Source organism: Dipodomys merriami, unplaced genomic scaffold, assembly GCF_024711535.1.
Source record: "Dipodomys merriami isolate MVZ:Mamm:240054 unplaced genomic scaffold, mDipMer1.0.p SCAF_8, whole genome shotgun sequence".
Lineage (NCBI taxonomy): Eukaryota > Metazoa > Chordata > Mammalia > Rodentia > Heteromyidae > Dipodomys > Dipodomys merriami.
The window spans coordinates 14105963-14131904 of NW_027206401.1; the positions used below are offsets into that span (position 1 = coordinate 14105963).

The window sequence follows — 25942 nt, forward strand, 5'->3', positions numbered from 1 at the left end:
ATTCCCAGCCAGCTATTTCTTTTTAAGTGCTCTTGTGGCTTGAACTCAGAGACTTGTGCTTGCTAGGAAAAATCCTTATCATTTTGATATGTAAAGATTAAGAGGTCCATACCTTTTGCCTTTTAAAAAATTATTTTTCATAAAAGGTCTGCTGTTGCCATGAGCTGGCCATAGATCATGATCCTGCCTTACTTCTCAGGTAGCTGGAATTCAGGCATGTACCATAGTTTATTTTTCTAAAAAGGGTATTAGTAATGTTTTTTGCTTTGGCTAACCTTGAACCATGATTCTCCAATCTCTGCCTCTTGAATAGCTGAGATTACAGGAGTGTGACATAATGCCCTGTCAACATATTTTTTTTTGAAAAATCAGTTGCCTCTGTTAAAGGTGGCAATGTATATCTGAAAGATCAATATCATCAATCTATTTTTTAGAGAAGGATATTGATAAAAATTACAAGTTTCCTCCTCTGTCAATTAGGCCATATTACCAACAAGACAATCCAGGGACCAACTTCTCCAATGGTATTACCTCATAGTGCTCATGTAACAGACCTAGGTATACTTACATTTATAGCTAGAGGCAAATATTATCATTAAACATTTATTTCTCTTATAGAAAATACTATCAAAAATAGGATGCCATTGGTCTTATTTTATGAATGGAAAGAATCCAGTTCTAAACTCTACACATGTAGAGTGTCATTTTACTGCATGAAAATAAGATATGCATGAATAAGAAACTAATTATAATATATACTGTGTTCACCAGCATGCTGTTACCTGTCTAGGTAAGTATAAAAGGAAGTAGTGATTATCATCATTCTTATCCCTAAATCATTATCTTGGAGGAAAGAACAAACTTAAGGGACAAACATAAAGACAAACCTAAGAGAAGAAGAAAACAGAAAAAAGAAGAGGAGAGAAGGACAAAAAAAGAGTAGGAGGCCAGTGAAGGTGATTTCTAGGTGTCTGTGTGGGAGGAGGGGGGGAAGGTTCTTTTCCTTATTTTTTTCTTCTCCTTTTTTCGTACCCATTCTTTATTCTCTACTAAATTTTTTCTGCCTGTTTAAATCACATTGTGTCCTTACTTCTGGATTAAGCTCCCTCAGTGCTTTGAAAGTGGATTACTATTTGTATTTTCAGTGTGGACTCTTGAACAACTCAGGCTTTGACAAAGAAATTTGTGTGTGTGGGAAACATGCCACTTCACAGAATGAAAGATAGTTGAACAACATGTAGTTCTGACATGATAAACACTTCTGAGTTGGCCTCCAGCCCAGCTTAGGCACGAAGCTTGAAAGCAAGAGACTCAACCCCTCTGGGTCTCAGATCCATTATCTGTAATGCAGGGGCAGTAATACCTGCTTTGTAGGTGTTGCTTCAAGCAGTAGTTGAAGTGATGCATGCAAAGCATCTGTGGCATTTGCACAAGAATGTGTGTGGTAAATGTCAGTCTGTGATCTTCATTTTTTTGCTTCTCTTTCCTTCTTTCTACTTCCCTTTCTTCACCTTCCCACCTGTGCAGGTTCTCCTTCATAAAAAGGAACACAACAGCAGGTTCTCCATGTAAACATGTTGGTCTCCATCTGCTCCAGACCTTGGTGTCTGGTTTGTACAACACTAGCTTCAAAAGAGTTCTGGGCACTTGTTTGATTATGCCTTGACCCTGGCTCTGTCATGGTTGCTTTATTTTCTGACATCTGTTGCTGGATCCCCTACTCTGGAAATAGGTACTGGGTTCCACAACTTTCTCTATTGGATTTACCACAGCAGAAGGCCATAGGAGCCACCCAGGGTTTTACATGTTCCACTGCTTCTAGCATCTTAACAGGAGCCACGTAATAAGCCATGGACTCTGGCTTCCTTAGTATACATCTGAAGGGATCAGTGACCTAACTCTGAGGATAAACTTTGACCTCAGGAACCTGAGAATGGAATTGTATGGGTGCATTCATTCCTCTTCCTCTTCCCTCCAGTATGAATAAGTGGTCTAGAGGTCCATGTGAGACCCAGGCAATAGCTATATCCAGTGAGGCCGAATCCTCCTGCTCAGATGCTTCACTTTGTTGTCTTTATCCCATTCCTTCATCTATCACTGACCTTTTGGTCTCATTCTTGCTTCTCTTGAAGCTCCCAAGAATCCATTAGCATTTAAGCCTTGCATAATTTTTAGGGTTCAAGGAAACTTGTGCTGAGACATTGTGAGCTACATTTCCTAGGATCTCTTGCTTACCCTTTTTTTGGATAGGCTTGGGAGACCAAAGAGTCAGAGAAGACAGAGACAGAGTACCTTCTCCAACCCCACTTCAGGGAGCATCTCAGGAAGAGCTTGTGTTCTTTTCCTGTGTTCCTCTAGCTCCAGGGTGGGAATGAGTTGTCCATCTTCGTGTAGCCTCGGCATCCCCTTTCCTTCTAACAGGTTTCCTTTATAAAATGCCTTCTATTGAACCACATGGCATGGGCTCCCTTCTCCTGATTAATACATCACATAATAATAAAAAATGTGATGTAATTGACCTGTGTTTGTGGTAAGACTGAAATCGCTCTTTACCTTTGTAAGATATAAGATATGTATTTCTAAAAATAAGCAGCATAAGAAAACTGGATTTGTCACAACTACAAAGGTAATTATTATAACAAAGTTCAAGGGGTTGTCAGGCCATTATGTTAGGAAAGTGGATGGCATCTGATACTTAAAAAGAAAAGACTTACTAAACTCTGTACTTACAGTTAAAGCTAATGCTTGTCCTACAATCACTTTGTAAGAGCCTCTCTTATCTTCATAGTGGCAAGTAAGATCTGGCTCTCTGCATCCTAGGCCTCACAGGTGGCAAATTAGTGGGATTAGAATGTAAGTGCTATTATTTACTCAATGAGATTCAGATTTCATTTGTTTCCAAATCTCCCAATGCGCTCTGTGAAACAAATAACCCCCCTCCACTTCCACTTCAGGTACTATTGAGAACCAGCATATTTTCCTCCTGCAGGGCACATAATATTTCTGAAATTGGCCCCCAGGAGATTTGCATTTATCTTGAGTGCTCTGTAATGGCCCAGGAATGATTTCTGGGATCTCCTTCATAACATCAAATGGGTATAACCAAGACTGGGTGCCAGAAATACTTTAGTATCAAGACAGAGCCTTTCCCCTGAACTTGGGGAAGAAAGAGGCTTTTGTTTTTAAAATATTCGGATATACATAGTATGGGAACACCATTCATGGCCTGCCAGCTCTCCGTAACAGGAAGGAATCACATGACAAGGAGCTGGAGAGCAGCTAATCCTTGGAACAATCTGTTGTTTCCTAATTCGGTTTCTTGTGCCCAATTTATATCCTTAAAAAAACCCAACAAAATAACAACAACAACAAAAACTTTGTGATTCCATAAGTTACTTATGCACAGCACATTCAATGGGTGAAAGGAGGCCTGAGTCAAGCATGTCAGAGACCCCATGAGCCCAGGACTTCTGTGTTGTGCTTTGTTATTTTCACCATCCAGAAAAGATGATGCAGCCAGAATCCATTGGTCTTACGTCACAACATATATATATATATATATATATATATATATATATATATATGCAACAGTGCAACAGTCTAGAAGCAGCTTGGGGCTTCTGGATTGCAGATGACATACTCCTACATACCACCAGATGGCCTCATGTGAAAGAATTCCATCTGGATAGGAGGAAATGGATGTTTGGGGAGTAGCAAGACAAATGCCTCCAACATACTAATTTGGCTAGAGCTGCTCTTATGACTGAAATCCTGCTGCATAGATTGCAAATGTTTCTAGAGCTTCCCCTAGTCATGGAAGAAAAACAACAACAAAAACTCCTTGGCCATATGTTTCCGTGATCCATGGAATTAGTCCTTTTTCGGTTAATATGACAAAAATACCAGAAGCTAAGTAATTTACAAAGAAAGGTTTACTTAGATCATAGGTTGGTTGCCTGAAAGTCCCAAGCTTTAGCAGCCCTATGAATTTGGCTACTAGTGAGGGTCACCATGGCTACATCATAGCATGGAAGGGAAATGGAAGGAGACTAGCAGCAGGCAGAAAAGACTCAGCCATGACATGCCTGAACTGTATAACAACCAGCGGTAGATAAAACTAATTTCATGATCCTGATCTTAATCCTTTTGAAGGTGATACTCCCAATAACCTAATTACCTCCCCTAGGCCTTATCTCTTCAAGGACCCACCACCTCTCACCATTGCCATGCTGGGGATCAAACTTCCAAAGTATAAACCCTTTGGAGACACACTCAAACCATTGTCAAAGCACAGTATCCACAGCATCAAGGATGAACCAGGCCGTGGGTAGAAGGCCTTTCGCACCCTGCCATCAGAGCACTAGAAAGGAGAATCATTGGTTTAGGTACTTGTCATGAAAACGATTATTTTAAATAAAACTTTTGCAGAGAAGACACAAGGTATTTAATGGGAGGGGCTTTTTGTATTATATTTAAGTAGTGCTACTAAGGGGTTTCAACTCAAATGAGCTGGTTTATGAGTACCATGCATCTTGATCAATATCACACCTTTCATTATGCTTCATCTCTCCCGTCATGACCCATCCCCTCAATTTTCAAACTATGGCAGTTTGTCTCAGACATTTGTTATCTTCTCAAAATAGCTGGAGTCACCTAGAGCTGGTCCACCAGGACATTTGTTCTCAGCTGCTAAAAATGACTGCAGGTTCCAAATCCTCCACCAATGTCAGTGAGTAGAGCCTCCCTCCACAACAGAATCTAGACTCCAGCCCTCAGCATTCTTAGGAGTCATAGGACATCTTCCCCCCACATGGGACATTATGCAGCTACCAGGCAAACCTCAAATGGCATGGAAGCTTAGAGGCATCATGACGGGACCAGAGCCTTACACGATCTACTCCAGCTCCAGCTGTGCTGTGTGACATTTATGTGACAGGCTGTCGGCTCCCCGAGATGAATCACCGAAAATTAGAGATGAGAAAGACCTATGAGTTCATGTAATCCACGCCCCTGCCAGTTCCCAGTCCCTCCCCTCTGCTCCATTTCCTTCTACATTATCCAGTCTGCTTTTAAATAGCAACGAGACACAGCTAGAACTGTTCTCATGACTTCTTCACTGAGAATTCTTAGGTCACATCCAGCACATGACTAAGGTTTGGTGTCTATTGACTCTAGTGTTCTAAAGATATGGTTACTCACTTGCCTCACCCCCCCTCCCCGAACCCTGGAATATAAGTAGAAATTGAGAATTCTTTTGGTTAGGAAGAGAAAAAAAAATCTTACTTCAGAAAAAATCAAAGGACTTGTAAGAAAAAAAAAAAGAGAAACGATAGAGCTTCAGTGTTATCTCATTTCAGCTCTGTTACTTTTGTTACTTGCCTGTTCATCATTGCTTAGCTTTTAGCTTAACAATAGCTAGCATATGACTAAGTGCTACTATTACTATTACTACTACTACTACTACTACTACTGGTTTTGGTACCACATTTTCTTTGATTTCAAAAATTTTAATTTTAAAATGTTTTATGGATAAAGATTTTAGCTAAGAAGTTGTTCAATGTGAGGTTTTCATATATGTATGCAGTGGGTAATGATGCTCACAATTAAATGAACACATCCTTCACAATCCATGCCGTACATTAGATCCCCACTATTTTTGTTAGTAACAGCTGGAACTAGAACTAAGTAGCATTAATTGGTTGGGATTTTTACCTCTGCTTCAATTTTTTCATTTATTTATTTATCTTGTGGCTGCATATATTATATGAAAATTCTAGCCCATTATTGTAATAAAAACATTGTATGTCCTTCCCCCAGGGTACAACCCCTGTTTTCAGTGTATTTGATGTTGGTATAATTTGTGGAGGGGAAGGGAAAAAACAAATTGTTTAAATAGGGATACAGGTGGAACCATTGCAACAATGAGATGTACAAGTCGTTATGTTGAAAAATGAACTTTACAACTTTGGTGGGGCAGGGTGGGAGGAAGATGAGAAGGGATGGGAAGGGGAAACAAAGGAGGAGGCAACAATGTTTGATAAGAAATGTACTCATTACCTTGCCCATGTAATTGTAACCCTTCTGTACAGTATTTTCACAATAAGAAAAACGTATTAATAAAAAATAAATTCCAATTATCTAAGAGTTTACTTACTTCATTTTCTCATTTTGTCTATTAAAGTCAACATGCCACACTCTTTTTATTTAAGAAGAGTACCTGTGGCTCTCTCTATTAATAACCAGTAGTAGACTTCTTTATAAGTAATATCCAAGAAAACACTGGTGTTTACCTTAATCTGGCCTTTCAAGCAAGGCTCACTGCACACAGAACGCACCATTCCACTTTTGTTCATCTGGATTTTGTAATCATCAATGTTCAATACACCTTCATGCCAGGTTCCCACATGTACATAGTCATAGCGATTAGCTTCAGTGTACTGAAGATTCATGATGTCATACCTTCAAAGAAAACAACAAAGGAGTCTTTCTTACATGAGGTGGACATTATGTACAAAAAGAAGTTTGGCAAACAGATATTAGCCCAGAGAGGAGGGATAAGCATTAGAATCACTATACAGCCCAACACCAGCTACTGTCAAAATTTTAATTTATTTCTGATGTTTCCCCTGATTTTACAGACTATATCTGAATAGAATCCATATTTTCTAAAGAATGTATTACTCTCATTGTTTTCTTTCTGCTTATCTTTCAAAAATGTATGCTTAGATAATATCTCTTTAAAATAACTGTTCATTAAATTATTCCTTGAATGAAAATTCATGATATTATATCTAAGTTTGATTGCTTCCATTTCAAATTTCCTTTTTACATTCAGTTCATTGTAGTGGGTTGAAAGAAGAGAGGTTTTGCCAATCCTGGAACATTTTATGAGTGCTAATAGAGCAAGAAATCTGAGAAAGATACCTGTAATTAGAAAGGAAGTTGAGAATTTTATGTCCCACACAGTAACATTTAAATTCATCTTTCCTCATTAGGACAAACAGTTTTTGAAACCAAATAAAGGGTGCAGGTTATCTCAATAATTTCTAATGTCAAAATGTACCACAACAGCGAAGACTACAATAATAATGATAACATATATTAAAAAAATACTCTTTACTGTAGACAGTGTGTATTCTGGGGGCCAAATCTCTTCTTTTCCAGGGTAGTCAGAGGGAGACATTTTTTAACAGAAAGAACAGAGGACTTGAAGTTAGAATGTATGAGACATAGCCTCTTCTCACATTGTGACAGTGGATTATACTAATGAAGAATGTCACTAAACTCTTTAAGGTTCATGGGTTTGAAGATTTATGGACATAGACATGTGAAGAATTAATTTATTATGGGGACTGGGATGTAGCTCAGTGGCAAAGTACTTGACTTGCAAGTATAATGTCTTGGTTTTGATCCCCAGTACCCAAATAATAAAATAAAAATTAATTTTAATGGAAACAAAACCATAGTTCTTGTGATCTGATGTTTCCATCTACTCAAAATTTCAGTGATGAGATTCTGCTCTCTCCCCAACTCTCATCCCTGAATGGTGATACTTGGAAACAGAGACTTTGGGAGGTGAAAAGGTGATGAGAGCAAGACCCTTAGGAATGGGATTAGTGCCCTTTACAAAGGCAGCCTGAAAAACTCTCTTGTCTCTTCCAACACATAAGGACAGAAGTAGAAGGTACCATGTATGAATCAGAAAGCGAGTTTGCACCAGATATCAAATCTGCTGGTGCCTTGATCTTGGACTTCCTTACGTCTTGATTTGTGAGCCTCAAATTTCCACTGCTTGTAGGCTACACAGCTTATAATGTTTTGTTTAGCAGCCCAAATGGACTATAGCAATATAACAAAATGATTTCATTTGTATTTCCATGAATATACTAAAATATTTTGGTTATTTCCATTGCTATAGGAAACTTGAGAAGATACCTAGGTATAGTCATTTGTCTGTCAGCCATTAAGCATTCTCTGAAATATATATATATATATATATATATATATATATATATATACACATATATATATATATATATATATATATATATATATATATCATCTTGCCATGTCACCATTCCCTTCAAACTAACCACTACCAATCAGGTGGTACTAGGCCCAAACTTTGCCTGTACCTGGTGCTAATTTACTGTCTGGGCAGTGGGATTCTTTATGTCTGCAATAGGTTTCTTTTCTGTTCACCCTGCTGGGCTATGACGAGTCATGGCTATTTGTTCTTTGTGTTCGACCCAAGTAAATAGAGGGCAATGAACTAGCACATATTCCTCATCGTTAGCTATCATCTTTCCCTTTTTCCCCCAGGCTCCTGATTAATACATCTTGGAGTTCTTTCTAAGCCGGATTCAGATTCATAAGCTAGCTCAGTGCAGCACCCTGTGAAGCTACTACTCATTAGCCTAAGTTGGCTTTTGCAATCTATTGGCTGTATCTGGCCTAGTTTTTTTTTGTCTAGACAACAAGTATCTGTTTATTGGCTTTTCTGCTTGTTCTTAATGTGCAAATGCATCCTGTCACCCGCAGTGTAACTCTGGGTTTCTCTATATCCACATTGAGCAGCTACAAATAGCTGTCTCCTAGAAGAATAAGGGAGTCAGAAAAATAAAAAAGGTTTCTTCTTACCCAATGAGCAAAAGATACCAAGAGGCAAAAGATAGAATAATGCACCTGGAGCTCATTTTTCATTTTTTGGGGCTCTTCTGGCTTTTGGCTAATAGAGAGTTATTATCTTCCTTGTTCCTGAGTCCTACCAGAATCCTTCAGAGAAGCCCTGTGGTGTCCAAATGGGTATTATCTGTGAGTGGATGGTGCAGACAAATCTTGTGATGGATGATACTTAGTCTATGGCTATAAAACCTGTTGTGAATATGCAGTGTGAGTTTTCTTTATTCATTTTTGTGAATCTCCGTGTTTTATTCCACATTGCATAAGGCCACTTTCTTACATACTTTTAATGAAGCTGTGCTGTGATGCCAGTTGTGGAATATTCCTTTGTAAAACTCAGTTTCCGGAGACTTTTATCTCCATTTCCTCATCTGTTGCTCTTTCATAAGGGAAATAGTTCACACTTCAGTAGCTTTCAGCAAATGGAATTCACAATATTTTGGTATGAAAACACATTTTTAAAAGTCTAAAATTTGGTTAAAAAATAGAAATTCAAAAAGATACCAAAGGAAAATACTGACTTGCTAAAAACAAAACAAACAAAAACCTCCCCCTCCCAAATTTCTTATTAAGGAATGAACATTACTCTTGTCTTTGATCCCAGGGTTTACATGGCCTGTATTTGAGAATATCCTCCTCCTATAAATTAATCCCCCTCAGTGGGTTAAGTTTTTGTTGTATAATGGCTTACTACAATAATTACAGAAGGAACAAGATCATAAATAACAGGAGTTAGAAGCAGGGGAAGTGGTAGAAACAGAGCTGAACAGATGAAACTGACCAACCTTGAGAAAATAGCATCCCTGAGAAAGGAGCTAGGAGCAAGACCTCAATTTGAAAAATTGCACATGCACACGTGTATCTTGACTAACCAGTAGAAGACGGTGGAAATGTGTATTTATGGAGTATAAAAAATTATTTGGCCCTATGCTAGTTGTATCATATATGTTTACTTGAGAACAAGGGAGAAAGGTTTACAATGCAAAGCTGACCTGGTAGTCAGGGAGACTCAGGATTAAAATAATGGGTTTAGGGTTGTGAGTGGTCCCTGTTCTGAATCTGAGATCCATTTCTTCCTTCTGGTATCATATCCTAAGGTGCTCAGTGCCTTTAAGCTTCTATGCTCTCAAGCTTATCCACTCCATTCACATTCCAATCAAAAATATTCTCCAACCTTACTGACAGCTTGGAAGAAACCTATAAGTTAATTGTGCTAATTGTTGACAAGGACATATCATTCCTCCTTCCTAGAGCTGCTGGATTATAACGGAGAGATTCATTTAGCGTCCACAAGAGATCCTCTATATGCAGAATTTGAAGCTTGTATACACAAAAAGAAGAGCTGTGCAGGGAATCACTGAGAGCCATACAATCCCTTCAAGTGCGGCATTTCTACCACGATATTAAGAAAGTTTCCAGCGATTTTGCCTAATTTTAGGATTAGCCTAAGAACAGCATGAGGTAGCAAACAATTGTAAGCCCCAGAGTCAGACTGCATTGCCTGTGTGACTTGCTCTCTATCTGATTTCAACTCAGTTTTCAACTTAGTTTCTCTGCACTTAGGTTTCTTATATGTAAAGAGAAAGAAGGATTACAACATATTTAAGCGGTGAGAATTAAATGATTCGTTGCTTCATTTAAACATAACATATGCTTTCCCAGAAAGCTGTAATGCTATAGAATCAGACTGAATGACAATAAGGGCTCTGAGCTTATAGCCCTACCATGCACCAGTCAAACTGAGGACCTCTTTTCTTGCATCATGTTTCAATTCTCCTACCATTTTGATTATCCCTTTCCTGAGAAAATTTGTATGCATGAGCATGACACTTGACACTAAGCTCATCCCTCACCTACATCTGAGCTCATTGATGGCATCGAAATAAATGTGGTAGAATAGATTATAATGAAAAATGACTTTAGGAGAATTTTACATTTGTACATGTAGAGTTAATTTCCTTTTGCTCCTTGTTTGATTTACCCTGTGGAAGTCATAAGATACTGAATTCTATGAAGGAACTAATTGCCTTTCTTTTTCTAGTTGACAGCTTAGCCGAATCACAAACTAGCCTTAGAAATGAGAATGTCTGCCTAAGGCTTAGTTCCCTCAGTAGTAATCAGGTGCACTATGTATTTCATGGCCAGAATAGCATTGGAACCAATCAGAATGATGCCAGCTAGTGTAAGGTAGGTCCTGGGGAAAGTCTTACTAGTTAGATTCCCTCTTTAGTATCTTGCAGGGAGATACCAGGCATTCCCAAGGGAAGGCCAGTTTGTAGCTGAGGATACCAGTAGGATGAAGTGCTGTCAGAATTTACCCAAAGAAGAATTTCTAAAAAGTTTAAAAAATTGTATGAGCTTAGTAATGTCTACCTGAGATAGCCCAGTCCTTTTAGCTGTCTAGTTGAATCTCTTTTTGATACCCCCAAACTATGGGAGGAGTGGGGGTGGGAATGAAACCCTAGTTGTCAACTGTCTGACCTGGAAGGATCATGTTTGTTTGTTTGTTTGTTTTTTCAGATCAATTACGGAAGGGACTGCTTTACCTTCCTGGAGCATCCCCCTTCTCGTCAAACCACACCTCCTCTCCAGACACGCCGATGAATGAGGACTTGATGAGGAAGTCCAGGAGTTTACTGCCATCGATAGGTTTCATAGCATCACAGAGGCCCACGTGGCCAGGGCAGAGGGCAAGGTGCATGTTCTGCAGACCATGTGCCATGGCATAGATGGCATTGATGACAAACCCCATCTTACTGTCCTGGACGTAGTTTTCTTCTAAGCTTTCATTGCCTGAAACAATAAGAACGGATCACTGCCAATGCCACAGTCATGAAGAATAGGTCTGCAGGTTTAATTCTCAAGCGCTTCAGGGTTGTTGACAGGAAAGGAAAAGGACACTAAGTTGAAGCCAAGTCCACTTGTGCGAGGTTGGTACCTGGCACCAGCTGTGGCATACGCTATGTGAAAATAGATTTGTTGCGTTTCATTTCCTCTAGTCAATAATGGTTTTGTGAGATATAGGACAAACTTCATAAAGGTGAAAATAAGGATTTTTCTCATAGCATGAGGACATTTTTTTAGGAACAATGGGAATAGCTCCTATTCCCTTGTGGTATACTGGTACTTACATCAAAATTTCCATAACTCATTGTTGTGGGAAAGGATTTGTATTTCATTTCCTCTAGAATAATCTATTATTCATGAAATTTCAGTTTGTGATATTTTCTTTTGGTGAGTTTACAAATTTTTTAATGCCTTTAATGCCACAAAAACTCAGAGTTGGGAAGAAAAAAATAGGAAGTATAAATCTCTTCTTCTATACATGCCTGGAAATGCATTTAAATCAGATTTACTCAATATTAGGAATATATTCAGAAAAGTATTATTTGATAGAAGAGTTATACAGCACATTAACTTTATTCTTATCTATTACCTGTGAATTTCAAAAGCCCAGTGGATATTTCTATCCATCCACAGATGAATAGAAAATTTCCTGGCTCTCTCCTAGGAAGAGTATTGCATTTGATTTAAGCACCATGTTGGAAGGCTAAATTTTAGGACTTATATATGGACCCGATATGTGGAACAAGCTTGGAAATTAGAGGTAGTTATACCATTAGCATAATTTAGAGACTTTGAGCTTAGTTTCAGTGACTTGGTGCTCTGTGGTGGGCTTTCCTTTGTCCACTTGACTGATGCTGAGGGGTCTCTGTCATGTGCATTCAAAAAGGCCGGGAAAGTGGGCAAATTCATCCACTTCTGAGATTAAGAGCAAGAGGATCTTTAAGCTCCATGCCAGTTGCCCTCTTTCTCCAGCCTATATGGTTCAATAGACAGCAAAGGGATTTCAAGAAGGTGGAGATAATGGCGTCTTTAGAAGGAATGGTAAAGAATTTGGGCTTTGATGTTGAGCTTGGATGGAAATAGACATTTCTAAAGAGTTTTATTGAAGGGATGATCTATTTAGATGAAGTCGAAAAATGTGAAAAAGTTATATATACAACCATCCTAAGAATAAGACTCAGAATTATTCAAGCTGGGTCAGAGGGGATAAAGGATTCAAAACCAAATCTGTCTGCCACCATTGCCATACATCATGGTTAAAATTGTAATTTACTGAAGTAATATTTTTCAGGCTGAAAGGAAGTTTTCCAGGATGAAATGAGATATAAAAAGATGAAAATGAGAAAAAATATATTGTAGTCATGTCATACAGAATAAACATAGAAACTTACATAAGACGAAAAGCAAAGATCCAGCAGCTCTTTGCCAAAATTGCAATGTCATTAACACAGGTTAACTTTATGTCTGTCAGGCAGAATCCCTGGCTCCTAATGTTTGTTTCCTTTGCCAACATTTCCACACTTAGTATAATTAAAACAGGTAAATTAGTGCCATCTGTCTCATAAGTTTTAAGCAAGCACAACTATGTGACTCTGTAAGTGCCCAAATATTGCAGATAGATATTAAAGATAGTAGAATTAGAGAAATTTCTAAGGAGGGAAGAAGGGAGAGATGGCTGAGGGAGGAGAAATGAGGAAGGTGAGGAAGAGGAAGAGAGAGGTGGTAGTAGATGGGATATTCTGTTGTGAACCTTTCATTTACATCTTCCTAGCAAATACTAACACCATCAACTGAAGTTGTAGCAACTACAATCAATAACAGGATCAAGAAAAATAAACACATAATGTTCAGTAACAAATGGAAAATTCTTTGTTAGAGATATGGCCATGAGTTTTCTGTTCTTGTTCTGATAGCTATTATTTAAGATATTAACAAACAACAAGTGAAGGTTGGTGTTCCCAGTACCAATGTCTTTGCAGCGGTTGTCTAGTTACCGCTTCATTCATCAGCTAAGGTAGCAATTCTTGTTGGATTTCTGTAAGATTCATGTTTTCTTTTTGATCCTTATTAGGATGATTATGTAACTGAATCACTTTTCAGAGTAAAAGTGATTGATAATAATAAGTATTCCACAACACAGGAGTGAACAACGCCAACTAATACCTGCCTCATGAGCCGTGTACCCTCTATTATCTACAGATGTTATTATGGGCAATTTTCACGTACAGATGCATGCATGCAAATATATGCACACATATGCATGCATGTAAACGAGCAGTAGAAAGTGTTTTTATTGATTTTTCACTAATATTTACTTGATTTTAATAGCAAATATCTTTAATACTAGTAACAGCTAGTATTTGAGAATTAGCTACATATAGCACTGAATAAGTGAGATCACAGGCTCACCATTATCCTGCCAAATAGATATGAATCTAACCATTTACCAGCTGAGAGGAGTGTGTCATCAGTAGGATCCAAAATGCCTTCCTGATGCTGAGATAGGAATCTACAGAAGAGGCACTTTCCTGAAGGCAGTAGACAGGGGCATCTTGCTGTGCACTGGTGTCTTTGCCAAGCCTAGTTTTGTGCCTCTCTCTGGGATCATTCCAGATCTGCACAGCTGTCCTTACTAACTAGGAGTACTGGAACCCAATCTATCAACAGAAAACTATGACAAAGAAGACTATCCTCTCAGTATTTGTCTTACAGGGAGCCAAAAGTCTAGGCACATGTTGACAAGGTAATTGCTCACATTCTTCCAAAATAAATGCAAATAGCTTGAGTGTTTGTGTCAGTCTGAAGTTTCATTTCCTTCTCCCTGGCTCTGCACATATAAAGGCATCAACCCTTCGCAGAACTCTCTCTTCAGCTGCTACCCAGTCTCAGCTAGGCTGGCTCATGTTAATGAATTGCCATTTGGGAATGTTGCAGCTTCCCTTGTCCTCAAAATAGCTTTTATTTTTATGATCGGTGAATAAAGAACTGAAAACCAATGGCATCGTCACTTGGACAAAGGTGGAAACGCTTTGACTCCCTGGGGTTTAGTGACTTTTCATAATACTAGTTTCAAGAGTTATTAGTGAAAAGGGGATTTTGTAATTCTTTTTCTATGGTGCATTTACTATTATGGACCGCTAGGGTATCATTAAACCGTTACCTTTTCTAATATACTAAATGGAATCAAATAATTGAGGTTGACTGTGCTTATTTACCTCCAAGAGAACACCTGCCTGACTGCTTCACGGTGGATTGTGAAAACAACTACCTCAACTCTAAATAGTAGTCTTGTTTTTGTTACAAAAGCACAACAAGGGCTATAAATTGCTCCCTGAAGGAAGCAGGACACAGTGTTTGCATGGAGGTAGGAAAAGGCAGGGACTCCTCTGTGACAGGATCTTCATAGTGGCTGGGAGAAAGATCAGCAATTCCATCCTATGCCATTCACAACTACTCAGCAGAGAGAACTCTGGTCTAACCACCAAGCAGCTGGGATCTAGATGTACTTCTGCCTTTGTCTGTCAATGGTCTATTTCCAAAAAGCCATGGATGGAACTTAGACAAGGGTCTTGACCTCTTTGGACTTCAGTACTAAGAATACAAATAGATCAGATTTTCTTTGGGAAGAACTTATTATCCTTTAATTTTCTATATGTTGCTCCTCCAATTTCAAATTCTTGGTAGTTGGCACAAGCATTCACATGAATTATCGGTTTCAATGCACATAGGATCTTATAGGTTCAATTCTTCTGCTTCCATAATATTAACAAGACCAAAGCACAGAGAACTCAAGCTATAGCTGGAGGAGAAATCTGTCTCTTCACTTCATGATTCTTCCTTATGGGACTCACTTTGACCACTCTTCTTGTAACTGCTGCTTAAAAACCATTTATTTTATTTTATTTTTATTTTGTTTGCTGAGAAACATTACTTCCTGGGCACATCTGAAAGGAGGATGAAAGCTAGGCAGCCATTTTGTATCTCATTCCTTTGCCCAGAACCATTGCTATCTTGGAATCCAGGAAGGAGTAGATAGGAGATGAGACTATATGCCAGGAGTCATTCTGAGCAATGGTGAGATCGAGACCCCCTCTGATACCTCCTCTTGCTACATGACCACTTCTGGACACTGGTTTGTTTCACTGCATACTCTCAACCCCTGCCCCTCATTCTTTGTCTATTTAAATCTGTAGCTTATGTATGTACACTGGATGATGACTGAAGATGGGCAGAAGGGTTTTCCCATGGCATTCATGTCATTTAATAAACCTCCTTTCTCTGCCTGCCCTTCAACATGTGTCTTCCTGCCTTATGAAACTCCTGGAGCTTGGGTTTGGGATCTGAAAATAACAACATAAACAAAAACTCTGGTTTATTTCTTACCTGATGAGAAAAGACATGATGTGGGTTACTGGTAGATTGAGAGAAAGAAACTGAAAGTGCTCAGCACAACTGTCATTTTTGTTTGGAGGCAGATGCTCAGCACAGATTCTTGCCTGTAACAAAAGTGAGCTGTACCACTGACGAGACAGGCTTGTCTATCCAGTTTTGTGATCAAGCATTTCATTGTCATTTGTGGGTATGTACCTAATCCTTATCCCCAGCCAATTTAAATGTTGTCACTTTTTCCTAATTTAAAGACTTTTCATTTAGGTTTAATCACTTATAGAAAAATATCAAACATTTTGCTATTGAGTCAATAAAATTTCACCCACACACACACATATAACTTCATAACTTCCATCAAGGCAGCAGTGATGATATCAAAAGTTTCCAGAAGAAGATGTTCATTAATAATAGCCACCTTAATTTATGTTGGTTTTATATATATTAACATAAATTTTATATATATATGTATATATACATATATAGTTGGTTGTAGGGCTTAAACTCTGGGCCTGGACACTGTCCCTCAGCTCTTCAGCTCAAGGCTAGCACTCTACCACTTGAGCCACAGTGCCACTTCTGGTTTTCTGGTGGCTTATTGGAAATAAGAGTCTCATGGACTTTCCTGCTGGTGCTGGCTTTAAACCATGATCCTCAGATCTCAGCCTTCTGAGTAGCTAGGATTACAGGCATGAGCCACCAGCCCCTGGCTCTTGGTAATATTTTTTAGCTTTGGGGGCACAGACACCATGTATTTGATTTGTGTGTGTGTGTGTGTGTGTGTGTGTGTGCTACTATGATTGACGTATTTTGCATTTTTTAAAAAATATCTGTTACCAGCATAGGGAAATTATATTGAGATTTGTATGCCAGTCTTATAGCCTGAAAGTTGGCTTAGTTAATTAATTAGATTATATTTTACTAGAGACAAGGTCTTACCATAGAGGCTGTGCTAACCTTAACATCACAAACCTAATGACTCTACCTCCTAAATGCTGAGACTACAGGCATATACCCCCATGCCCAAATTCACTTATAATTTTATTCATGCATGGTTTTGAATGGCCTATGTACATTAACATTAGTAATCAATCTGGTATTTATAGGTGTTTTCTCCCTTCTCTACTTCTTATTTAGGTGCAAGATTGGGAAGGAGGTACATTGACTGGTCCAATAAAATCCCTGTGGTTCTATATTGGAGCTGCTGTAGCTTTCAAGCACAGTGGCAATAATTATGTGTAATTCTTTGCATGCATGCATACCATGCATGCATCAACTTTGTCCAACTGGTAAGGTCTCATTACAAACAACATCTGAGATTTGTTAGCAAAAATAACCAACTTAATGTTAATACCCTTCATTTTTATATGACATTGTCTCAGTTTGAATGCTCAGAGTTTGCAAATAGAGACAATAGATTGAATTAAGGCTTTCTTATTTTCCTATTACAACTCTGTCTTTATGGATGTAGGTTCAATGAACTTCAACTTAAATAAAACATATCAGGTACCAGTGGCTCATGTCTGTAATCCTAGCTACTCAGGAGGCTGAGATCTGAGGATCGCTGTTCAAAGTCAGCACCAGCAGGAAAGTCTACAAGACTCATCTCCAATTAACCACCAGAAAACCAGAAGTGGTGCTGTGGCTCAAGTGGCAGAGCACTAGCCTTGAGCTGAAGAGCTGAGGGACAGCACCCAGGCCCAGAATTCAAGCCCCATGACCAACAAAACACACACACACACACACACACACACACACACACACACACACACACACACACACACACACACACACACACACACACACACACACACACACACACCAAGTATTATTCTATGTCACCATAAAGCAAGAAAGAATTCTGGAAAACACTAAGCTAAGCATGATTGTCCCTGGAGAATATATTTCTTTGATCTGTTGGCATTTATAGCTGTCCTGCTGTCTCATTTATCTGACAGCGTTATATATTTGATACTTAATTTTATAGAATGTCATGCAGATTAAAATAGAAAGGGCTGTAATTATTTTATATTGTTAACATGCCAAGCTAAGAAAATGAAATTTGTATTCTTTTAAATTGCTCAAGTATTAAGATTTATTGAAGGAAGATTAATCAGGTCATTTTTTTTTCATAACTTCCAAGGACAATGCCCACAATTTTGCTTGAAGGTCCAAGCTTCTAAATTCTCTTTATACTTCTCCAGGGTGAATTTGTGATTTGATTCAGAACTGTGTAGGCTCAATCATATTCAGCTCTAGCATCTGTGAAGTTTTTGTTTCCCTCTAACATTACATTTTCCTCTTTCCCTACAGGATTCTCTGGGCTCACATCACAGAAAAATACGAACCTTCCTTCTATTTAGTTTATTAAGATGTAAATGAACTCCTGTGTAGGATGAAAGAGAAGAAAGGAAGGATCATTTAATCAAGCCTATGTTATTATCACATTATTAGTTGAATTTCTATTGCTCAATCCCACCTGGTCTTAACATATGTGAACAATGCAGGCATTTCCTGAGTACAGCATCATAATCTATTGTTAAGAGAAAAATTTACCCTGTTATGTTCACAAAAACAGCAGGCTCCTGCAAATAGATAATGATATATAGGAAGCCACAGTTTCTTGACAATACAATTGCATTTAACTAATTCATATTTCCAGAAATTATGGTGTATGTAAAGCAAATAGGGACCACCACTGGTATGTTTATGTGCTCTGAGGATGGGTTGGGAATAATCAGTTGATCTGTAGGGATCTGTGTTTCTCTAAAGAGAGAAAGCAAGAGCAGCCTGCTGTGGGCCTTTGCTTTTATTACTGGTCTGGCACAAAATTGCATCTTAGAGTTATAAACCACTCTCCCTGGAGTAACTAATCTTTGCCAGTCTATGGTACGCATTTGGCAGGTAATTGTTAGAGATGGAATACATTACAAAGAGCTGGCAGCTTAAGCTGAGTGTGAAGAAAGTTTGTTGTTAAAATTTATCAGGAACCAGCTCCTTAATCAACAACCTGCTGGGTCAGAATCCATTTCAAGACCTTCCTCTTTGGCTTTATTCCCATTTGAAGAGGCAGGTGAATGCCGGCCCTGCCATCTTTATTTTTTATAGGCGATAGGAAGGAAGTGTTCTTCTTACCTATACAAGGAGTTCATGGTTTATTGTTATGATGGTTCTCTGCGCTCTCATTAATGCTCTGTTCTTTTTGGTCTCTCTAGTTTCACGCTTCAGGGACATAGGCTGAGCTAGTAACAGTGGATTTTATAGGAATGCTGTATGAGCTACTGGTAAAAAAAATTCTGCTTGTCTTTCACTTAGTTTATTTAAGGTCTAATGTAACAACTCATAACTAGTATAGAGCTGTGTTTATTATAAAAATGTAATCATAAAAATTTAAATGTTACTAGCATTGTAACACTACTTCTGTGATTGACTTTCTGACATAATACCATATAGTATTTATAACTTCAAAGAATTTTGTACATAAAAATATTACTTTGAAATATAGTACTGGTTTTCTATCCCTTTGTCCTTTATCCTGGAGTTAATAATATGCTTTACAGATGAAATGTAAGGATGTACACACTTTGGGGTTTAAATAGAAGCTATATGGTTTATTATATGCCTGTATTACCTAGGAATGATATATTGTAGCTTGGCTATTCATCTTAGATTCCTTTTCCTGGGTAAGTATTTCATGATATTTTGCAGTCATCTTGTCGGTGGATTTATCTGTCCTGGTAGGCTACAACACCCTCTGTCTCTATATCACCAGTGTGGTGATTTAATGAGTGCCATGTTATCACTTACTCATGGTCTCCCAACAGCAGTTTTTTTTTTTTTTTACTGAATCAAACTTGAACATCCTAGGAGAGCTGTAAAAGTCCATGGCTAGTGAGACTATGCTCAGTATCTCTCACAGAAATTCTGAGTAGCTTCTAAGACAAAGGTAGCTAAGAGCATGTAGACAAGGAACTCTTGGCAGAATTTATTAAGGAAACGTGTAGGGTCTGATCAGTTTAGATATGTCAGCTACTCCACTCAGACCAAGGAGGAAACTTACAGAGACAAGAAAGCTAATAATAACTCTAGAATAAGAAGAATCACCTTGAGGGAGGGTCTCAGAGCTTACTCAAACATGTTACACTTAAACTCAGAAGTCTTACATAGGCACTCTAGTAGGTCAAGTTGCTCTGTAATGGGCTTGAGATATCAATTCTGAATTGACAGAAGTTGAGAGATGATGAGGAAAGCAAATATATCAAAAAGCCATGGTATATTCATCTAGAGCTAAAGGCAGCTGTGTTTATGAAGAAATGTTTACATGTGGGCTAGTATGTGTATTTCCTGATTCTATCCACTGAAACCGCAACACTGCAGAACCATAAGCACACCTAACACCCAGATATTAGTTTCTAATAACCTCAGAAAACAAAACAAAATAATATGCTTTTGAGGAAATGACTAATGAGAGGGCAGAGACAATACATGATGATCCTGTTATTTATTTTAGTACCAAAAATTGAAAGATTGGAATTATGTCAAAGGGATATGAAAGTCAAGTGAAAGATTTTGAATGATCAAAGTCAACATGATTTGAGCAACAAACATTTATACATTGGACTATAACCCAATTTATAAAACACATGTCTGCTGGGCACTGGTGGCTCATGCCTATAATCTAGCTACTCAGGAGGCTGAGATCTGAGGATTGCAGTTCAAAGCCAGCCCGGGCAGGAAAGAATGTGAAACTCTTATCACCAATAAACCACCAGAAAACCAGAAGTGGCATTGTGGCTCAAGTGGTAGAGTGCTATCCTTGAGCTGAAGAGCTGAGGGACAGCGCCTAGGCCCAGAGTTCAAGCCCCATGACCAACACAAAAACAAACAAGCAAACAAAAAACAAACACACGCCCATAATGATATAAATAAGTGATCAAATAAGAAAGAGTTAGGTCTAAGTAGACAGGTATCTGTATCCTGAGGTCCCAGAGTGCTTTGGTTCACTAACTCTCCCACCTGATCCTCTTTCCCAGACCAGATAAACTCATGCAGAAGAACGAGACCAAAATCTACTCCCAGTTAAGACCCTGAGCAGAGACTCCATCTTGTCTCCCTCCCTCCCTTCAGCTCTAACTTTGTTTCCCACCATTAGTACCACCATTATTTACTTTCAAACTACATGCACTAGACATTCTTTCAGACACACCACTATAAAGGCTTCAGATCGTAAGCAAGGACTGTGTCTAGCTTTAACCGGAGGCTCCCTTTTACAGGCTTTTGGTGATGAGCCATCTCTTTGCCTACTCTTTCCTTACCCTTTTTTGTCTTTTTGAACCTAACCAGGACAAAGATGAATCTCCTGTACAATTTATTCAGCTACTGTGTCTCAATAATGAGCATGCACTTGGTGGCTTGCTTTTAGATCATGTAGTATAAGAAAGACCGTGGGAAATGAATTCACAATAAAGAAAGCACCATTTTAACTAGGTGATCAGTGTTAATTCAATCAGCGATAGGCTGACAGTGTGTACTCTATGGAAGCCACCTCTCTGGTATTTCTCCTCCTCATCCCAGTACCAGAAAAATATCAGCTAAACCTAACCAGTACTAGAAACTCTGAAGGGCACCAACCGGGAAAATCTGAGGCTTGTTATAGCCCATAGGAATCCCAAAACAGGTTAATAATAACATGTCAATGTCAATATATAATTGTGGCAAATGTTACCTAGCAATATAAAATAGTAATAATAGATAAGGAAGCAGCTTGGCATGGTGGCATAGTCCTGTAATCTCAGATATTTGAGAAGCACAGATAGAAAGACTGCAAGTTCACCAGCCAGCCTGGGATATATAAGGAGACCCTCTTTTAAAAACAAAATACAAAGCAAATGGCTAGGGGTGTAGCTCAAGTGGTAGAGTGCTCATTGAGATTGTACAAGATCCCATAGTTTCAATCTTCAGCACAGAAAGGGAAATGGAGAGGAAGAAGAAGAAAAGAGGGAGAGGGAAAAGGAGAGAGTAAGCAAAGGAGAGAGAACAGAAGGGAGGAAATGGAGGGAGGGAGGGAAAGAAAGGCAGACTAAGGAAGGAAGGAAGGAAGGAAGGAAGGAAGGAAGGAAGGAAGGAAGGAAGGAAAGAAAGAAGGAAGGAAGGAAGGGAGGGAGGGAGGGAGGCAGAGAGTAAAGGAAGGGAAAGAAAGGAAAGGGAAGGAAGGGCAACGTATATAAGAACTATGTACACTATTTTTATAACAATTTTTTTTGAGAGTTCTAAAACACAAATTTCATTTAGGCCAGAATCAGTAAGAGATAACCTTATCTCATTTTCTCTACACAGCAGAACTTAAGTGTTTTCCATGTACCATCTTATTCCCTCATGAGGAATAATGGATGAGTGATATTAACTTTCCTCAAATTACTGAGTCTTTCAAATCATTGACTTATCCAAGGTCACCCAGTTGGCTGATTGCCAGATTAATACTTAGCCTGTTGGGCTAGAATGCTAAGTCTTCAGTACTCTGTTTCTGTGTCTCTTGCTTAGTTGTAGCCACATAGTGATGCTACACTCAGTAGAACAGATGCTGTATTTGTGACTATGTTAATAAATGGTTGTGTGTACAAAGTGAAATTTGCCCCTGGTAGCAGGTCATAGATAATCTATAAAGAGATGTTCTGCAATGTTTTATCACATGATGAGGTTGTCATGATTTATTTCTCATGAATGATGTGCAGAATTATTTTTGGCTCTTTTATATAGATGCTCCATTTATCACTGCATTAGGGAAGGTTAAAATCAAAGACAAGAATCATTGGAAAGGAACTCACCTCTGACTATCAGTATTCTCTATTCTATGATCCATCTGAGTTCTCATACTGCCTCCTGGTCATTCTTTCTACATGCAGTCGTGGACTATGTTTTGGGGAAGTTTGAAGGGTCCTTTCTTTTTTAGGGGGTAGCTACACACAGAAGGCTAACTTAATGATCAAATTAAACAAATAGCCCTTTAGTAAGTCATAGGGTCATGGCTGTTATTATGAATGGAGGGTGCACTGGATAAAAAGAAACAATTATAAAGAGGTTCTAGGTTGCCTCAAGGAATCCATTCAAGAAACACCGCACTCAATGCCTGTAATGAAGGTAACTACATTGTTAGAGGCAAGACTTTGCCAACTGACCTGGTTCAGAATGATCAAAACATACTCGTCAAAATAATATGGTTTCAGAACATAGGGAATTTACCATCTGTGGGGCACTGTTTCTGTTGACTGTGGAACTTTGGTAGTGTTTGGAGGAAACGTTACTTTCTAGGGTGGTATGTGTTACACCTTTTTTTTGTTTTGAAGAAAATCTCTTCTTTGGGATTCAGTGTTACTGGAATACTAATTGGTCATGTCCAGAGTTTTCCTGTTGGCTTCTTGTTTTTCTTAGATCAGCTTGTAAGAAAAACATAAATGTGTCAAAGTGGTTCTTTAGCTATTCTTCTCCTTTTTCATTTTAGTGCCCCCATTTTTTTCTAATAAGAAAATTGTTTTCAGCTAGGATTTGGAATTTAAATTACCCACTTCTTTCCATGTATCTGTTTGTCTCAATAAACAAGGAGCCAATTCTAGAGAGAACATGTAGAGCAGAGACGGCAAATCGTCAAGATTCATAATCAAGATAAGCATTTTATCACATGATTTGGTTGTCATGATTTATTTTTAATGAGTGATATGGAGATAGATGCTGAGTTACTTTTATGGCTCTTTTATGTAGGTGCTGCATTCATTCTGTGTAGAGAAGGTTAATATCGAAGATAAAGTCAGTCACCTAGAAAGAAATTCACTTCTGAAAAACAGTATTCTCAATTCTATGACTGACTTTGTTAGTTATAACTATGGCTAGTTTGAAGAAATAAACAGTGGATAACTAAGTTAATATAAAAACTTCACATTGTTGTCATGGATTTAAACCAAACTCCATTATTTGAGGAATTCCTGGCTCTGGGTACAAAATTGGATGATAATACAAATATTGTTTTTAATCATATGTACATATCCTTGCACATGACTTGAGTTTGTGTAGTCAAGGGGCTAAATTACTTAGGGGCTTCTTTGAAGCATTATCCCCGTGAACTTAATACAAGGGAATGTTGATGTGTTTCGACATAGTAACTGAGGTTGGAGGTATGCATTGGCTCCTCTGTCGTGGTTTCTTACACAGCTAGGAACCAAAGGACAGGAACAGAGATGAACTCTACTCTTCTGTATGGACAAGAAAGCAACTGAATTGTCAGGATGCAGAGAAATGAGCACTGGCATCAAGGGCTCATTTTCACCCGGTCCATCTTAGAAATATTTGAAAAAAGAAGAAGCAGGTAAACAATTGGTATGTATTTGCCTTCCACATTGATCAAATGTGACACCTGTCTCTAATCAATAGGAAGGTCTTTAACAGCTTCTTCTTTAAGAACATACCTGGCATGGATTTCTGAAGCTGTGTACCCTGAAAGTTCACAGAACTCTAAAGTGAAGGCAACAATTTCCCTTTGCCATAAAATCTGTTGAATTGCTACATCAGGTATGTCTGCAATTGCTCTCATAAATGAGCAGCATACAAAACTCCTTGGATTTCATTCAAGTTCTATCAGCTGAGAGGAAAGGCCTAGTTGTATGCCAAGGGATAATGTGGTTTAGTGTGAGTTCCTATTGTCCATGGCTTCCTACTGTTCACTGCTTTTGTGATGCCAATAATAGAGCAGCTTGTGATACAAAAGCAAAGGATAGCTAAGGGCAATTGTACTGCCAGAAATCCATCCCAATACTTTCTCAGATTCCACTGCCAACTGCACAACCACTATCCCAGGACCAGAGTAGACTCCACCTGTGATGCTAAGCATACCTTGCTTGTCTTCCCACAGTAGTGAATGCTGGGAGACAATTGTCTACATGATCACAATTGGGCTCATAGGTAAAGACTAACAGGATAAATCTAAAAAGGCTTGATTGTTGCTCACAGTGACAATAATAAATTTAACAACATTCACAAGGAAATCTGATCTGATGACGATAAACTATCACTGGAGATTATTGAATAAAAATTGCAATATGAAATGAAGTGCCTATTTAATGGGTTAGTCAAATTAGGAGCCCTTAATTGTAGAAGTAAGACAAGGAGTTGTGTAAAGATGGAAGAAAAATTATTTCAGGCTGAAGCAGTAAGAATGTTTTTAAGCCACTTTAAGGGAGAAATTATGTTGTGAACTGACTGTAGCTGGAAGAGAATTGTTTCATATGTGTTCAGTTCTCTGATGGAATCAGGATATCAGTACCTAGAATAATAGGAACTTCTAACAACTTTAAGGGTAAAATTAAAGTGAAACTGCTAGATCATTTGCTGCAGTTATTCAAGAGAAGAAGGAATGTCACACAGCAGTGATTGTAAGTCTAGCTTGGGAACTGCCCAGTTGATCGTACATAGAACACAATCCATATGTCTAACGGTGCTGTTTTCATACAATAAAGAGGCAAAGTGTGTTTCCATCTATAGGAAAGGAACGTGCCACTCAGCCTCCCAAGTGAGCTTCACGGCAGAGGTTGGACTTAGTTTGTTACAAATCAAGAGTGAGACACGGGCTGAGGAAAGGGGGAAGAAGCTGAAGGGACTCTTAAGGAGCATGCATATTGAGAGGTACACAACAGAAGAGAGCTAGCGAGTGGAACAGGAAGGAGGTAAGCTTTTGTTGTTGTTACTGCTGATCCAGGTGCTTAAGAGATGCTAGAAAAAAAAGAAAGAAGTTGTCAGTAAACCTGTCTGGGACAACTCAGAGCAGGTTTAAATAAATAAATAAATAAATAAATAAATAAATAAATAAATAAATAAATAAATAAATAAATGCATTAGGGGAAAAAAACCCCTCAGGGCCTTAGGGCAATCTTTGAGCTCTTTTGGCTTAGGGCTAGCACTCTATTACTTGAGCTTCTAGATTTTTTTTGGTGTTAATTGGGGAATAAGTGTCTTATGAACTTTCTTGCGTGTGCTGGCTTCA

At 38.4% G+C, this 25942-nt stretch overlaps 1 protein-coding gene across 4 annotated transcripts in view; it reads right to left on the minus strand.

The window, feature by feature from the left end:
* Grm1 (glutamate metabotropic receptor 1) overlaps positions 1-25942 on the minus strand; it is a 300312-nt gene that overhangs the window by 43521 nt on the left and 230849 nt on the right. For all 4 annotated transcript variants that reach the window (XM_070010072.1, XM_070010070.1, XM_070010074.1 and 1 more), the window contains exons 5-6: positions 11229-11475; positions 6291-6459 (exon numbers count right to left, since the gene is read on the minus strand). In XM_070010072.1, coding sequence (XP_069866173.1) covers positions 6291-6459; positions 11229-11475 — 416 coding nt within the window. The remainder of the gene's footprint in view (positions 1-6290; positions 6460-11228; positions 11476-25942) is intronic.